The 12,278-nt window shown below is 41.0% G+C and overlaps 1 protein-coding gene across 1 annotated transcript; it reads right to left on the reverse strand.

Moving 5' to 3' along the window:
• Positions 1-10,480: 10,480 nt before the first annotated feature.
• Positions 10,481-12,019, reverse strand: LOC102403438 (olfactory receptor 7D4-like). The gene has a single exon (XM_006057445.4). It carries the CDS (start codon positions 11,870-11,872, stop codon positions 10,940-10,942), a length of 933 nt encoding a protein of 310 aa, XP_006057507.3. The 5' UTR covers positions 11,873-12,019; the 3' UTR covers positions 10,481-10,939.
• Between the last annotated feature and the right edge of the window lie 259 nt (positions 12,020-12,278).

Below are 12,278 nucleotides of genomic sequence, written 5' to 3' on the forward strand. Positions count from 1 at the left end.
GAGGAAATGGCAACCCTTCTTGTCTAGAAATTCCCCATGAGAATCCCCAGGGACAGAGTAGCCTGGCAGGTTAGAGTCCATAGGGTCGCAAAGAGTCAGACATGACTGAAGTGACTTAGCACACATGCACGCTTTTCTTTTTAACTGGAGGATAATTGTTTTACAATGTGGTGTTGGTTTCTGCTGGACAACAAAGGGAGTCAGCCATAGCTGTACATATATCCCCTCCTTCTTGACCCTCCCTCCCCACCTCCCATCCTACAGCTCTAGGTCATCACACAGTGCCAGGCTGGGCTCCCTGTGTCGTATATCAGCTTCCCACTAGCTTTCTATTTCACACATGATAGTGTATATATGTCAATGCTACTGCTTTGGTTGCTGCTTTTTTTTAATTTAGGCTCTTACATTCCCACAGAAGCAGGGAGACAAGGGAACTAATTTTCTTGATGATTAGATTTCAAAGAGAAGGCTTTGTGAAAATCATTCTTTGGCTGTAAAAAGGATGAGAGACTTGGAGAAGATTTATCTACATGTACTAATAAAAGAAGCAGACTGGACTTGCCTGGTGGTTCAGTGGTTAAGGCTCTGTGCTTCCACTGCAAGGGGCATGGGTTCAGTCCCTGGTCAGGGAACTAAGATTCCCACATGTCCATGGCGTGGCCAAAAAGAAAAGGAATAGAAAAAGAATTTAAAAGTTTTCTAATGTAAGTACTCTAAGAAAAGAGAGTGAGGACAGATTGGTAGAAACTCATTTAAGCTGAAGGGGAAACTTAAAGTAGTCTTAGTCAATGAATATCCAACATTTCCATTGTTGTTACAACTTTGCAATTCTTGGGGTTTTGATTGTGGTGTGGGAAACTAACCTCCACACTGAGCAGGAGTTTTAAATTATGCTTACAAGTAAAATTATAAACTCAAATGTCAGTGTTAACAGTGAGAGGCAAGGCAATAAATCTGGAATGGTACAGTTACAGGTAAGCACACATCAGGAGCATTGTTAGATTTAGCTAACCAAAAATATCAAGAGCAAGTCAGCAAAAGGCAGAAGGAGATATATGTATACAAAAGCTGATCCACTTCATTGTTCAGCAGACTAACACAAGGGTGTAAAGCATCTATACCTCAATTAAAAAAACAAAATTGAAAAAGATGCATGTACCCCAATGTTCATTGCAGCACTGTTTATAATAGCTAAGACATGGAAGCAACCTAGATGTCCATTGACAGATGAATGGATAAAGAAGTTGTGGTACATATACAGAGTGGAATATTACTCAGTCATAAAGATGAACAAATTTCAGTCAGTTGTCATGAGGTAGATGAATCTAAAACTTGTTATACAGAGTGAAGTAAGTCAGAAAGAGAAAAACAAGTTTTGTATTTTATAGGAAAATGGTACTGATGAACCTATTTGCAGGGGAGGAATACAGACTCAGACATAGAGAACAGATTTATCTACACAGAAGGGAAAGGAGAGGGTGGGATGAATTGAGAGCAGCATTGAAACAGACACATTCTTCCCGCCCAAGATTGCTTTGGATATTCGAGGTTTTTTGTATTTCCATACAAACTGTGAAATTATTTGCTCTGCTACTGCTAAGTCACTTCAGTCGTGTCCAACTCTGTGCGACCCCATAGACGGCAGTCCACCAGGCTCCCCCGTCCCTGGGATTCTCCAGGCAAGAACACTGGAGTGGGTTGCCATTTCCTTCTCCAATGCATGAAAGTGAAAAGTGAAAGTAAGTCACTCAGTCGTATCCGACTCGTAGTGACCCCATGGACTGCAGCCTGCCAGGCACCTCCGTCCATGGGATTTTCCAGGCAGGAGTACTAGCTCCGTGAAAAAGGCCCTTGGTAGCTTGATAGGGATTGCATTGAATCTATAGATTGCTTTGGGTAGTATACTCATTTTCACTATATTGATTCTTCCGATCCATGAACATGGTATATTTCTCCATCTATTAGTGTCCTCTTTGATTTCTTTCACCAGTGTTTTATAGTTTTCTATATATAGGTCTTTAGTTTCTTTAGGTAGATATATTCCTAAGTATTTTATTCTTTTCGTTGCAATGATGAATGGAATTGTTTCCTTAATTTCTCTTTCTATTTTCTCATTATTAGTGTATAGGAATGCAAGGGATTTATGTGTGTTGATTTTATATCCTGCAAATTTACTATATTCATTGATTAGGTCTAGTAATTTTCTGGTGGAGTCTTTAGGGTTTTCTATGTAGAGGATCATGTCATCTGCAAACAGTGAGAGTTTTACTTCTTCATTTCTAATTTTGATTCCTTTTATTTCTTTTTCTGCTCTGATTTCTGTGGCTAAAACTTCCAAAACTATGTTGAATAGTAGTGGTGAAAGTGGGCACCCTTGTCTTGTTCCTGACTTTAGGGGAAATGCTTTCAAATTTTCACCATTGAGGATAATGTTTGCTGTGGGTTTGTCATATATAGCTTTTAGTATGTTGAGGTATGTTCATTCTATTCCTGCTTTCTGGAGAGTTTTTATCATAAATGGATGTTGACATTTGTCAAAGGCTTTCTCTGCATCTATTGAGATAATCATATGGCTTTTAATTTTCAATTTGTTAATGTGATGTATTTCATTGATTGATCTGTGGATATTGAAGAATCCTTGCATCCCTGGGATAAAGCCCACTTGGTCATGCTGTATGATCTTTTTAATGTGTTGTAGGGTTCTGATTAACAGGAAAATTGGCCTTGGAATACGGAATGAAACAGGGCAAAGACTAATAGAGTTTTGCCAAGAAAATGCACTGGTCATAACAAATACCCTCTTTCAACAACACAAGAGAAGACTCTATCCATGGACATCACCAGATGTTCAATCCTGAAATCAGATTGATTATATTCTTTGCAGCCAAAGATGGAAAAGCTCTACACAGTCAGCAAAAAAAAAAAAAAAAAAAAAAAAAAGACCAGGAGCTGACTGTGGCTCAGATCATGAACACTTTATTGCCAAATTCAGACTTAAATTGAAGAAAGTAGGGAAAACCCCTAGACCATTCAGATATGACATAAATCAAATACCTTATGATTATACAGTGGAAGTGAGAAATAGATTTAAGGGCCTAGATCTGATAGATAGAGTGCCTAATGAACAATGGAATGAGGTTCGTGACATTGTACAGGAGACAGGGATCCAGACCATCCCCATGGAAAAGAAATGCAAAAAAGCAAAATGGCTGTCTGAGGAGGCCTTACAAATAGTTGTGAAAAGAAGAGAAGTGAAAAGCAAAGGAGAAAAGGAAAGATATAAGCATCTGAAAGCAGAGTTCGAAAGACTAGCAAGAGGAGATAAGAAAGCCTTCTTCAGCGATCAATGCAAAGAAATAGAGAAAAACAACAGAATTGGAAAGACTAGAGATTTCTTCAATAGAGATACCAAGGGGATATTTCATGCAAAGATGGGCTCGATAAAGGACAGAAATGGTATGGACCTAACAGACGCAGAAGATATTAAGAAGAGGTGGCAAGAATACACAGAAAAACTGTACAAAAAAGATCTTCACGATGGTATGATCACTGACCTAGAGCCAGACATCCTGGAATGTGAAGTCAAGTGGGCCTTAGAAAGCATCACTATGAACAAAGCTAGTGGAGGTGATGGAAACCAGTTGAGCTATTTCAAATCCTGAAAGATGATGCTGTGGAAGTGCTGCACTCAATATGCCAGCAAATCTGGAAAACTCAGCAGTGGCCACAGGACTGGAAAAGGTCAGTTTTCATTCCAATCCCAAAGAAAGGCAATGCCAAAGAATGCTCAAACTACCACACAATTGCACTCATCTCACACGCTAGTAAAGTAATGCTCAAAATTCTCCAAGCCAGGCTTCAGCAATATGTGAACTGTGAACTTCCTGATGTTCAAGCTGGTTTTAGAAAAGGCAGAGGAACCAGAGATCAAATTGCCAACATCCGCTGGATCATGGAAAAAGCAAGAGAGTTCCAGAAAAACATCTATTTCTGCTTTATTGACTATGGCAAAGCCTTTGACCGCGTGGATCCCAATAAACTGTGGAAAATTCTGAAAGAGATGGGAATACCAGACCACCTGACCTGCCTCTTGAGAAATCTGTATGCAGGTCAGGAAGCAACAGTTAGAACTGGACACGGAACAACAGACTGGTTCCAAATAGGAAAAGGAGTACATCAAGGCTGTATATTATCACCCTGCTTATTTAACTTATATGCAGAGTACATCATGAGAAACTCTGGACTGGAAGAAACACAAGCTGGAATCAAGACTGCTGGGAGAAATATCAATAACCTCAGATATGCAGATGACACCACCCTTACGGCAGAAAGTGAAGAGAAACTAAAAAGCCTCTTGATGAAAATGAAAGAGGAGAGTGAAAAAGTTGGCTTAATGCTCAACATTCAGAAAACGAAGATCATGGCATCTGGTCCCATCACTTCATGAGAAATAGATGGAGAAACAGTGTCAGACTTTATCTTTTTGGGCTCCAAAATCACTGCAGATGGTGACTTCAGCCGTGAAATTAAAAGACGCTTACTCCTTGGAAGGAAAGTTATGACCAACCTAGATAGCATATTCAAAAGCAGAGACATTACTTTGCCAACAAAGGTCCGTCTAGTCAAGGCTATGGTTTTTCCTGTGGTCATGTATGGATGTGAGAGTTGGACTGTGAAGAAGGCTGATCACTGAAGAATTGATGCTTTTGAACTGTGGTGTTGGAGAAGACTCTTGAGAGTCCTTTGGACTTCAAGGAGATCCAACCAGTCCATTCTGAAGGAGATCAGCCCTGGGATTTCTTTGGAAGGAATGATGCTAAAGCTGAAATTCAAGTACGTTGGCCACCTCATGAGAAGAGCTGACTCATTGGAAAAGACTCTGATGCTGGGAGGGATTGGGGGCAGGCAGAAAAGGGGACGACAGAGGATGAGATGGCTGGATGGCATCACTGACTCAATGGACGTGAGTCTAGGTGAACTCCGGGAGTTGGTGATGGACAGGGAGGCCTGGCGTGCTGTGATACATGGGGTCGCAAAGAATCAGACACGACTGAGCGACTGAACTGAACTGAACTGGGTTCTGATTGCTAGAATTTTGTTAAGGATTTTTGCATCTATGTTCATCAGTGATATTGACCTGTAGTATTCTTTTTTTTTGTGGCATCTTTGTCAGGTTTAGGTATTAGAGTGATGGTGGCCTCATAGAATGTGTTTGGAAGTTTACCTTCCTCTGCAATTTTCTGGAAGAGTTTGAGTAGGATATGTATTAGCTCTTCTCTAAATTTTTGATAGAATTCAGCTGTGAAGCTGCAATGGAACTGGAGGAATCAACCTGCCTGACTTCAGGCTCTACTACAAAGTCAGAGTCATCAAGACAGTATGGTACTGGCACAAAGACAGAAATATAGATCAATGGAACAAAATAGAAAGCCCAGAGATAAACCCACACACCTATGTACAACTTACCTTTGACAAAAGAGGCAAGAATATACAATGGAGAAAAGACAAACTCTTTAACAAGTAGTGCTGGGAAAACTGCTCAATCACTTGTAAAAGAATGAAATTAGAACACTTTCTAACACCATACACAAAAATAAACTCAAAATGGATTAAAGATCTAAATGGAAGACCAGTCTTATGGACTCTGTGGGAGAGGGAGAGGGTGGGAAGATTTGGGAGAATGGCATTGAAACATGTAAAATATCATGTATGAAACGAGTTGCCAGTCCAGGTTCGATGCACGATACTGGATGCTTGGGGCTGGTGCACTGGGACGACCCAGAGGGATGGAATGGGGAGGGAGGAGGGAGGAGGGTTCAGGATGGGGAACACATGTATACCTGTGGCGGATTCATTTTGATATTTGGCAAAACTAATACAATTATGTAAAGTTTAAAAATAAAATAAAATTAAAAAAAAAAAGACTCTTGAGAGTCCCTTGGACTGCAAGGAGATCCAACCAGTCCATTCTGAAGGAGATCAGCCCTGGGATTTCTTTGGAAGGAATGATGCTAAAGCTGAAATTCCAGTACTTTGGCCACCTCATGTGAAGAGTTGACTCATTGGAAAAGAGTCTGATGCTGGGAGGGATTGGGGGCAGGAGGAGAAGGGAACGACAGAGGATGAGATGGCTTGATGGCATCACTGACTCAATGGACGTGAGTCTGAGTGAACTCCAGGAGTGGGTGATGGACAGGGAGGCCTGGTGTGCTGCAATTCATGGGGTCGCAAAGAGTCAGCCAGACTGAGTGACTGAACTGAACGCATAAGAAAAACACCAATACAGTATCAGTTCAGTTCATTTCAGTTGCTCAGTCGTGTCCGACTCTTTGCGACCCCAAGAATCACAGCACGCCAGGCCTTCCTGTCCATCACCAACTCCTGGAGTTCACTCAGACTCACGTCCATCCAATCAGTGATGCCATCGAGCCATCTCATCCTCTGTCGTCCCCTTCTCCTCCTGCCCCTAATCCCTCCCAGCCTCAGACTCTTTTCCAATGAGTCAACTCTTCTCATGAGGTAGCCAAAGTACTGGAGTTTCAGCTTTAGCATCATTCCTTCCAAAGAAATCCCAGGGCTGATCTCCTTCAGAATGGACTGGTTGGATCTCCTTGCAGTCCAAGGGACTCTCAAGAGTCTTCTCCAACACCACAGTTCAAAAGCATCAATTCTTCAGTGCTCAGCATTCTTCACAGTCCAACTCTCACATCCATACATGACCACTGGAAAAACCATAGCCTTGACTAGACAGACCTTTGTTGGCAAAGTAATGTCTCTGCTTTTGAATATGCTATCTAGGTTGGTCATAACTTTTCTTCCAAGGAGTAAGCGTCTTTTAATTTCACGGCTGAAGTCACCATCTGCAGTGATTTTAGAGCACCAAAAAATAAAGTCTGACACTGTTTCCACTGTTTCTCCATCTATTTCCCATGAAGTGATGGGACCAGATGCCATGATCTTCGTTTTCTGAATGTTGAGCATTAAGCCAACTTTTTCACTCTCCTCTTTCACTTTCATCAAGAGGCTTTTTAGTTTCTCTTCACTTTCTGCCCTGAGGGTGGTGTCATCTGCATATCTGAGGTTATTGATATTTCTCCCAACAGTCTTGATTCCAGCTTGTGTTTCTTCCAGTCCAGAGTTTCTCATGATGTACTCTGCATATAAGTTAAACAAGCAGGGTGACAATATCCAGCCTTGATGTACTCCTTTTCCTATTTGGAACCAGTCTGTTGTTCCGTGTCCAGTTCTAACTCTTGCTTCCTGACCTGCATACAGATTTCTCAAGAGGCAGGTCAGGTGATCTGGTATTCCCATCTCTTTCAGAATACTAATGCATATATATGGAATTTAGAAAGATGGTAGCAATAACCCTGTATGTGAGACAGGAAAAGAGACACAGATGTATAGAACAGTCTTTTGGACTCTATGGGAGAGGGAGAGGGTGGAATGATTTGGGAGAATGGCATTGCAACATGTATAATATCATATAAGAAATGAATCACCAGTCCAGGTTCGATGCAGGATACAGGATGCTTGGGGCTGGTGCACTGAGATGACCCAGAGGGATGGTACGGGGAAGGAGGTGGAAGGGGGGTTCAGCATGGGGAACACGTGTACACCCGTGGCAGATTCATGTTGATGTATGGCAAAACCAATACAATATTGTAAAGTAAAAAAAAAAAAAAGAAATAAAGAAGCAGACACATTGCCATATGTAAAACAAATGGCCAGTGGGAAGCTGCTGTATAACACAGAGAGCTCAACCAGGTACTCTGTGACAGCGTAAAGGGATGAGATGGGGTAGGTGGTGGGAGGTAGACTCAAGAGGGAGGGAACATATGTATACTATGGCTGCTTCGTGCTGATGTATGCCAGAAACCAACACAACATTGTAAAGCATTTATCCCCTACTTAAAAATAAATAAATTCTTAAAAAATAGTCAGTTCCCACAATTGGAAATCATGAAATGAGTCACCAGTCCAGGTTCGATGCACGATACTGGATGCTTGGGGATGGTGCACTGGGATGACCCAGAGGGATGGTATGGGGAGGGAGGAGGGAAGAGGATTCAGGATGGGGAACACGTGTATACCTGTAGCGGATTCATGTTGACGTATGGCAAAGCCAGTACAATATTGTAAAGTTAAAAAATAAAATAAATAAAAAATTTAAAACAAAGAAAATCATGATTCTTTTCCCAGTTGCCAGACCCAAGACTTTTCAATCTCAAAGCTTAGAAATTAAACGGATTAAATAGGAGATGAGCCCCCCTTTTGGAAGCCCATTCTTGTTCTTCAAAATGGTAACACTCTTCAAGGACATAACTTGGTGGCCAGTTGATTCCACTGGACTCCAGTCCTGGTGTGAGCAGTGATTCTTCTTTACCAAGTTGAATATTTATGTGTTTATGTTTGCCTTTCCTGCCTGCAGTGCCTTGGCAAACACACCATTGAAAGACAACACATCATCCAATTTTGGTTTTTAACACGTATTTATTTATATTTCCTTTTGGTTGTGCTGGGTCTCCCTTATTGCATGTGCAGTTTCTCTAGCTGTGGCAAGCGTGGGCTACTCTCTAGTTGTGTGGGTAGTGATAAGTGTGGGCTTCTCCTTGTGGTGACTTCTGCTGTGGAGCACAGGCTCTAGCATGGATGGGCTTCAGTAGTTGTGGCTTATGGGCTCTAGAGCACAGGCTCAGTAGTTGTGGCACACAGGCTTACTTGCCCCATGGCATGTGAAATCTTATTGGGCCAGGGATCAAACCTCAGTGCCCTGAACTGGCAGGTAGACTCTCAGTCACTGGACCACCAAGGAAAGTCCCATTCAATTTCTTTATGGTGAAGAATATGGGAAAATAAACATCCATCAAGACATCTAGTAGTTTGAACATATTCTGTACCCCCTGAAGCTGCTCAGCATCATATATCTCCAGGGTGGCAATTCTGTGATTCAATTCTTACTCTCCTGAACTCTAATCCAGCACTCAGTCCTGGCACAATACCTGAACATATGTCCCCTTTCTTTCAGATTTGGTTACCATCTGGATCTTGTGTTTCAACCTCAGTAAATTCACCTAGAGTGAGGCACCTAGACCCAACAATTTATTAGCACCTGACCTGTTCTAATCTTCTTGGCTTTGCAGTTTTTCTGTCCTAGTGATACATGTTCAAACCTTATTTTGGCAGCATACTAAGTATATGCAGAAAAGTTCAACCATGCTGAAAATCAAATAAATAATTTATTTGTCAGTGTATTTTCTGTTTAGACATAGAACGTGATCTGATAAATGCTGAAATCCAGGATTTAAGCTCTATGAGGACAAAGATTTTTGTCTTTTTTTCCTCCCTTCACTTCTGTGTTCCAGATATTTGCATCAGCCTGGCACACTGAGAACTTCTCAGTAAGTACTGTTGAATACATGAATTTGGTAAGAACTAGCAATGGTATTAAGAACAGGCACTATTTCATAACTCCCATTCAACTATTCTGAGTCTGTACTTGAAGTGGCTGATATCAGCCTGCAGGACTGGAAATCCAATCCATTTACAGTGATGGATTAGTAAAAGGAGGGATGCAGAGAGTAGAACTGAGGTTAATAGAGACAACACTGTAAGAGGTGAAGACAGAGTACTCACTAGGCAATTTTGACAAAAGTCCCTTGCGGAGGATGGATAAGAAACAAAACTTGATGTGACTAAAAGGCAAAATTTCTTGTTGGAGAGAGCGTGGAGAAAAGGGTACCCTCCTATACTGGTGGTGGGAATGTAAATTGGTACAGCCACTATGGAGATTCCTTTAAAAACTAGATATAGAAGTTCATATAGAATATATGACCCCACAGTCTCACTCCTTGGCATATAACCAGAGAAAACCATAATTCAAAAAGATACATGCTCTTCAATGTTTATTGCAACAAAACTGTTTATTCACCAAAACTGGGACAAGGAAGCAACCCAAATGTCCATCAACAGAGGAATGATTGAAGATGTGTACATATATACAATGGAATATTACTCAGTTATGAAAAAGAACAAAATAATGCCATTTTCAGTAACGTAGATGGACCTAGAGATTATCAAACTAAGTGAAGTAAGTCATACAAATATATAGTATCACTTACATGTGGAATCCAATAAAAAATGATACAAACAAACTCACAAAACAGAAAGACTCACAGATTTCAAAATCACCTTCATGATTACCAAAGGGAAGCATGGGGGGTGGGGGTAGTGAACATATATACACTACTATGTATAAAATAGACAACTAATAAGGACCTACTGAATAGCACTAGGAACCCTACTCAATATTCTGTAATCACCTATATGGGAAAAGAATCTGAGAAAGTATGGATATATACATATAACTGATTCACTTAACTATATAGCAGAAACTAACACAACATTGTGAATCAACTATACTCCAATAAATTTTTTTTTAAATATTCTGTGGTAACCTATACAGGAAAAGAATCTGAAAAAGAATAGATCTGGGTACATGTATAACTGATTCACTTTGCTGTGCACCTGAAATTAACACAACATTGTAAATCAACTATACTTCAATAAAAAATTTTTAAAAGAGGCAGGATTTCAAACACTTGAATGCCAATATAGTATACTGAGTAAATGCAACCTGTTGAGTAATTAAGCATAGGTCTACATTCTAAAATTCAATCAGTGGTCATTAAAAAACACTCTCTCTACATATGTAAAATTATTAAATAATAGTTGATAGTCTAAGTTCATGAAATGTGTTTCTAAGACAATTCTGAAATTGTTTAATGAGCTGAATGCAAGATATTTGCATTAAAATGTATATGCTTTGCTTAAATAAAATACATGTTTATTCAAATCACACATACAAGAAAGAGGCAGGATTTCTTTAGCCAACTACTGCTATCACTGTCAGCTCAAAACCCTTGGATCAGTGTTCCCATCACTGAACACAGAGTGTCCTTCCAAGGACTTTTTGTAGAGCCCTCTTGATGTCCCTGTTCCTCAGGCTGTAGATGAAAGGGTTCAGCATGGGGGTGACCACAGTGTACATCACCGAGGCAATCATGCCTCTCCAGGAAAATGAATCAGAACTGACATACACACCAAGGCCTGTCCCATAGAACAAAGAAACCACGGACAGGTGAGATGTACAGGTAGAAAATGCCTTATATTTCCCATGAGCTGATGGGATTCTCAGAATGGAGGAAACAATGCGGGTGTAAGAGAAAAGGATCCCTGAGAAGGGAACAATGCCAAGAAAGCCAATCACCACATATAGCAGGATGTAATTGATGAGTGTGTCTGAGCAGGCAAGAGTGAGGACCTGAGCAAGTTCACAATAAAAGTGTGGAATGACCCAGTTGGTACAGAAGGACAGCCGTAACATCAGCAGACTCTGGATCAGGGAGTATGACAAGCTGATGAACCAAGACACAAGAACCAGCAGACCACAGAGGCAAGGGTTCATGATGACTGTGTAGTGCAGGGGGTGGCAGATGGCCACAAAGCGGTCATAGGCCATCACAGTCAGGAGAAAAGTGTCCATACCTCCAAAAACCATGAAAAGACACATCTGGGTGATGCAGCCTGCATAGCTGATGGATTTGCTCTGTGTCTGGATGTTCACCAGCATCTTTGGAACTGTGGTGGAAGTGAAACAGACATCGGCAAAGGCCAGGTTGGAGATGAAGAAGTACATGGGGGTGTGGAGGTGGGAGTCTGAGCTGATGGCCAGGATGATGAGCAGGTTCCCAAGGACAGTGACCACAAACATAGATAGAAACAGCTCAAATAAGATGTGCTGGTGCTCTGAGTCTTGGAAAAATCCCAGGAGTAAAAATTCTAAAACACGTGTTTGATTTCCTGCTTTCATGTTGCTGATGCATCTGCTAGATGATTGAAGAAAGGGGGGAGAAACATGAAATAACCACTGGACTGACTCTAGAGTCTCTGTGTGTGTGTTAGAGGAGCCCACTAGGCTCCTGTGTCCATGGAATTCTCCAGGCAAGAATACTGGAGTGGGTAGTCTATCCCTTCTCCAGGGGATCTTCCTAACCCAGGGATCGAACTCAGGTTTCCTGCATTTCAAGCAGATTCTTTACTGTCTGAGCCACCATGGAAGCCCATAGAGTCTTTCTACTTCTTTAATTTCTTAAAGTGAATGATTGGGTATAAAAGCATTAACATGACAAAGCTTCAGAATCCTATATTGCTATTTGTCTATACAGCATTTCAACCACTGTTCACTGACCTTTGGGATACACATCCATCCTCTTCAC

The sequence above is a fragment of the Bubalus bubalis genome, chromosome 9, assembly GCF_019923935.1.
Source record: "Bubalus bubalis isolate 160015118507 breed Murrah chromosome 9, NDDB_SH_1, whole genome shotgun sequence".
NCBI lineage: Eukaryota > Metazoa > Chordata > Mammalia > Artiodactyla > Bovidae > Bubalus > Bubalus bubalis.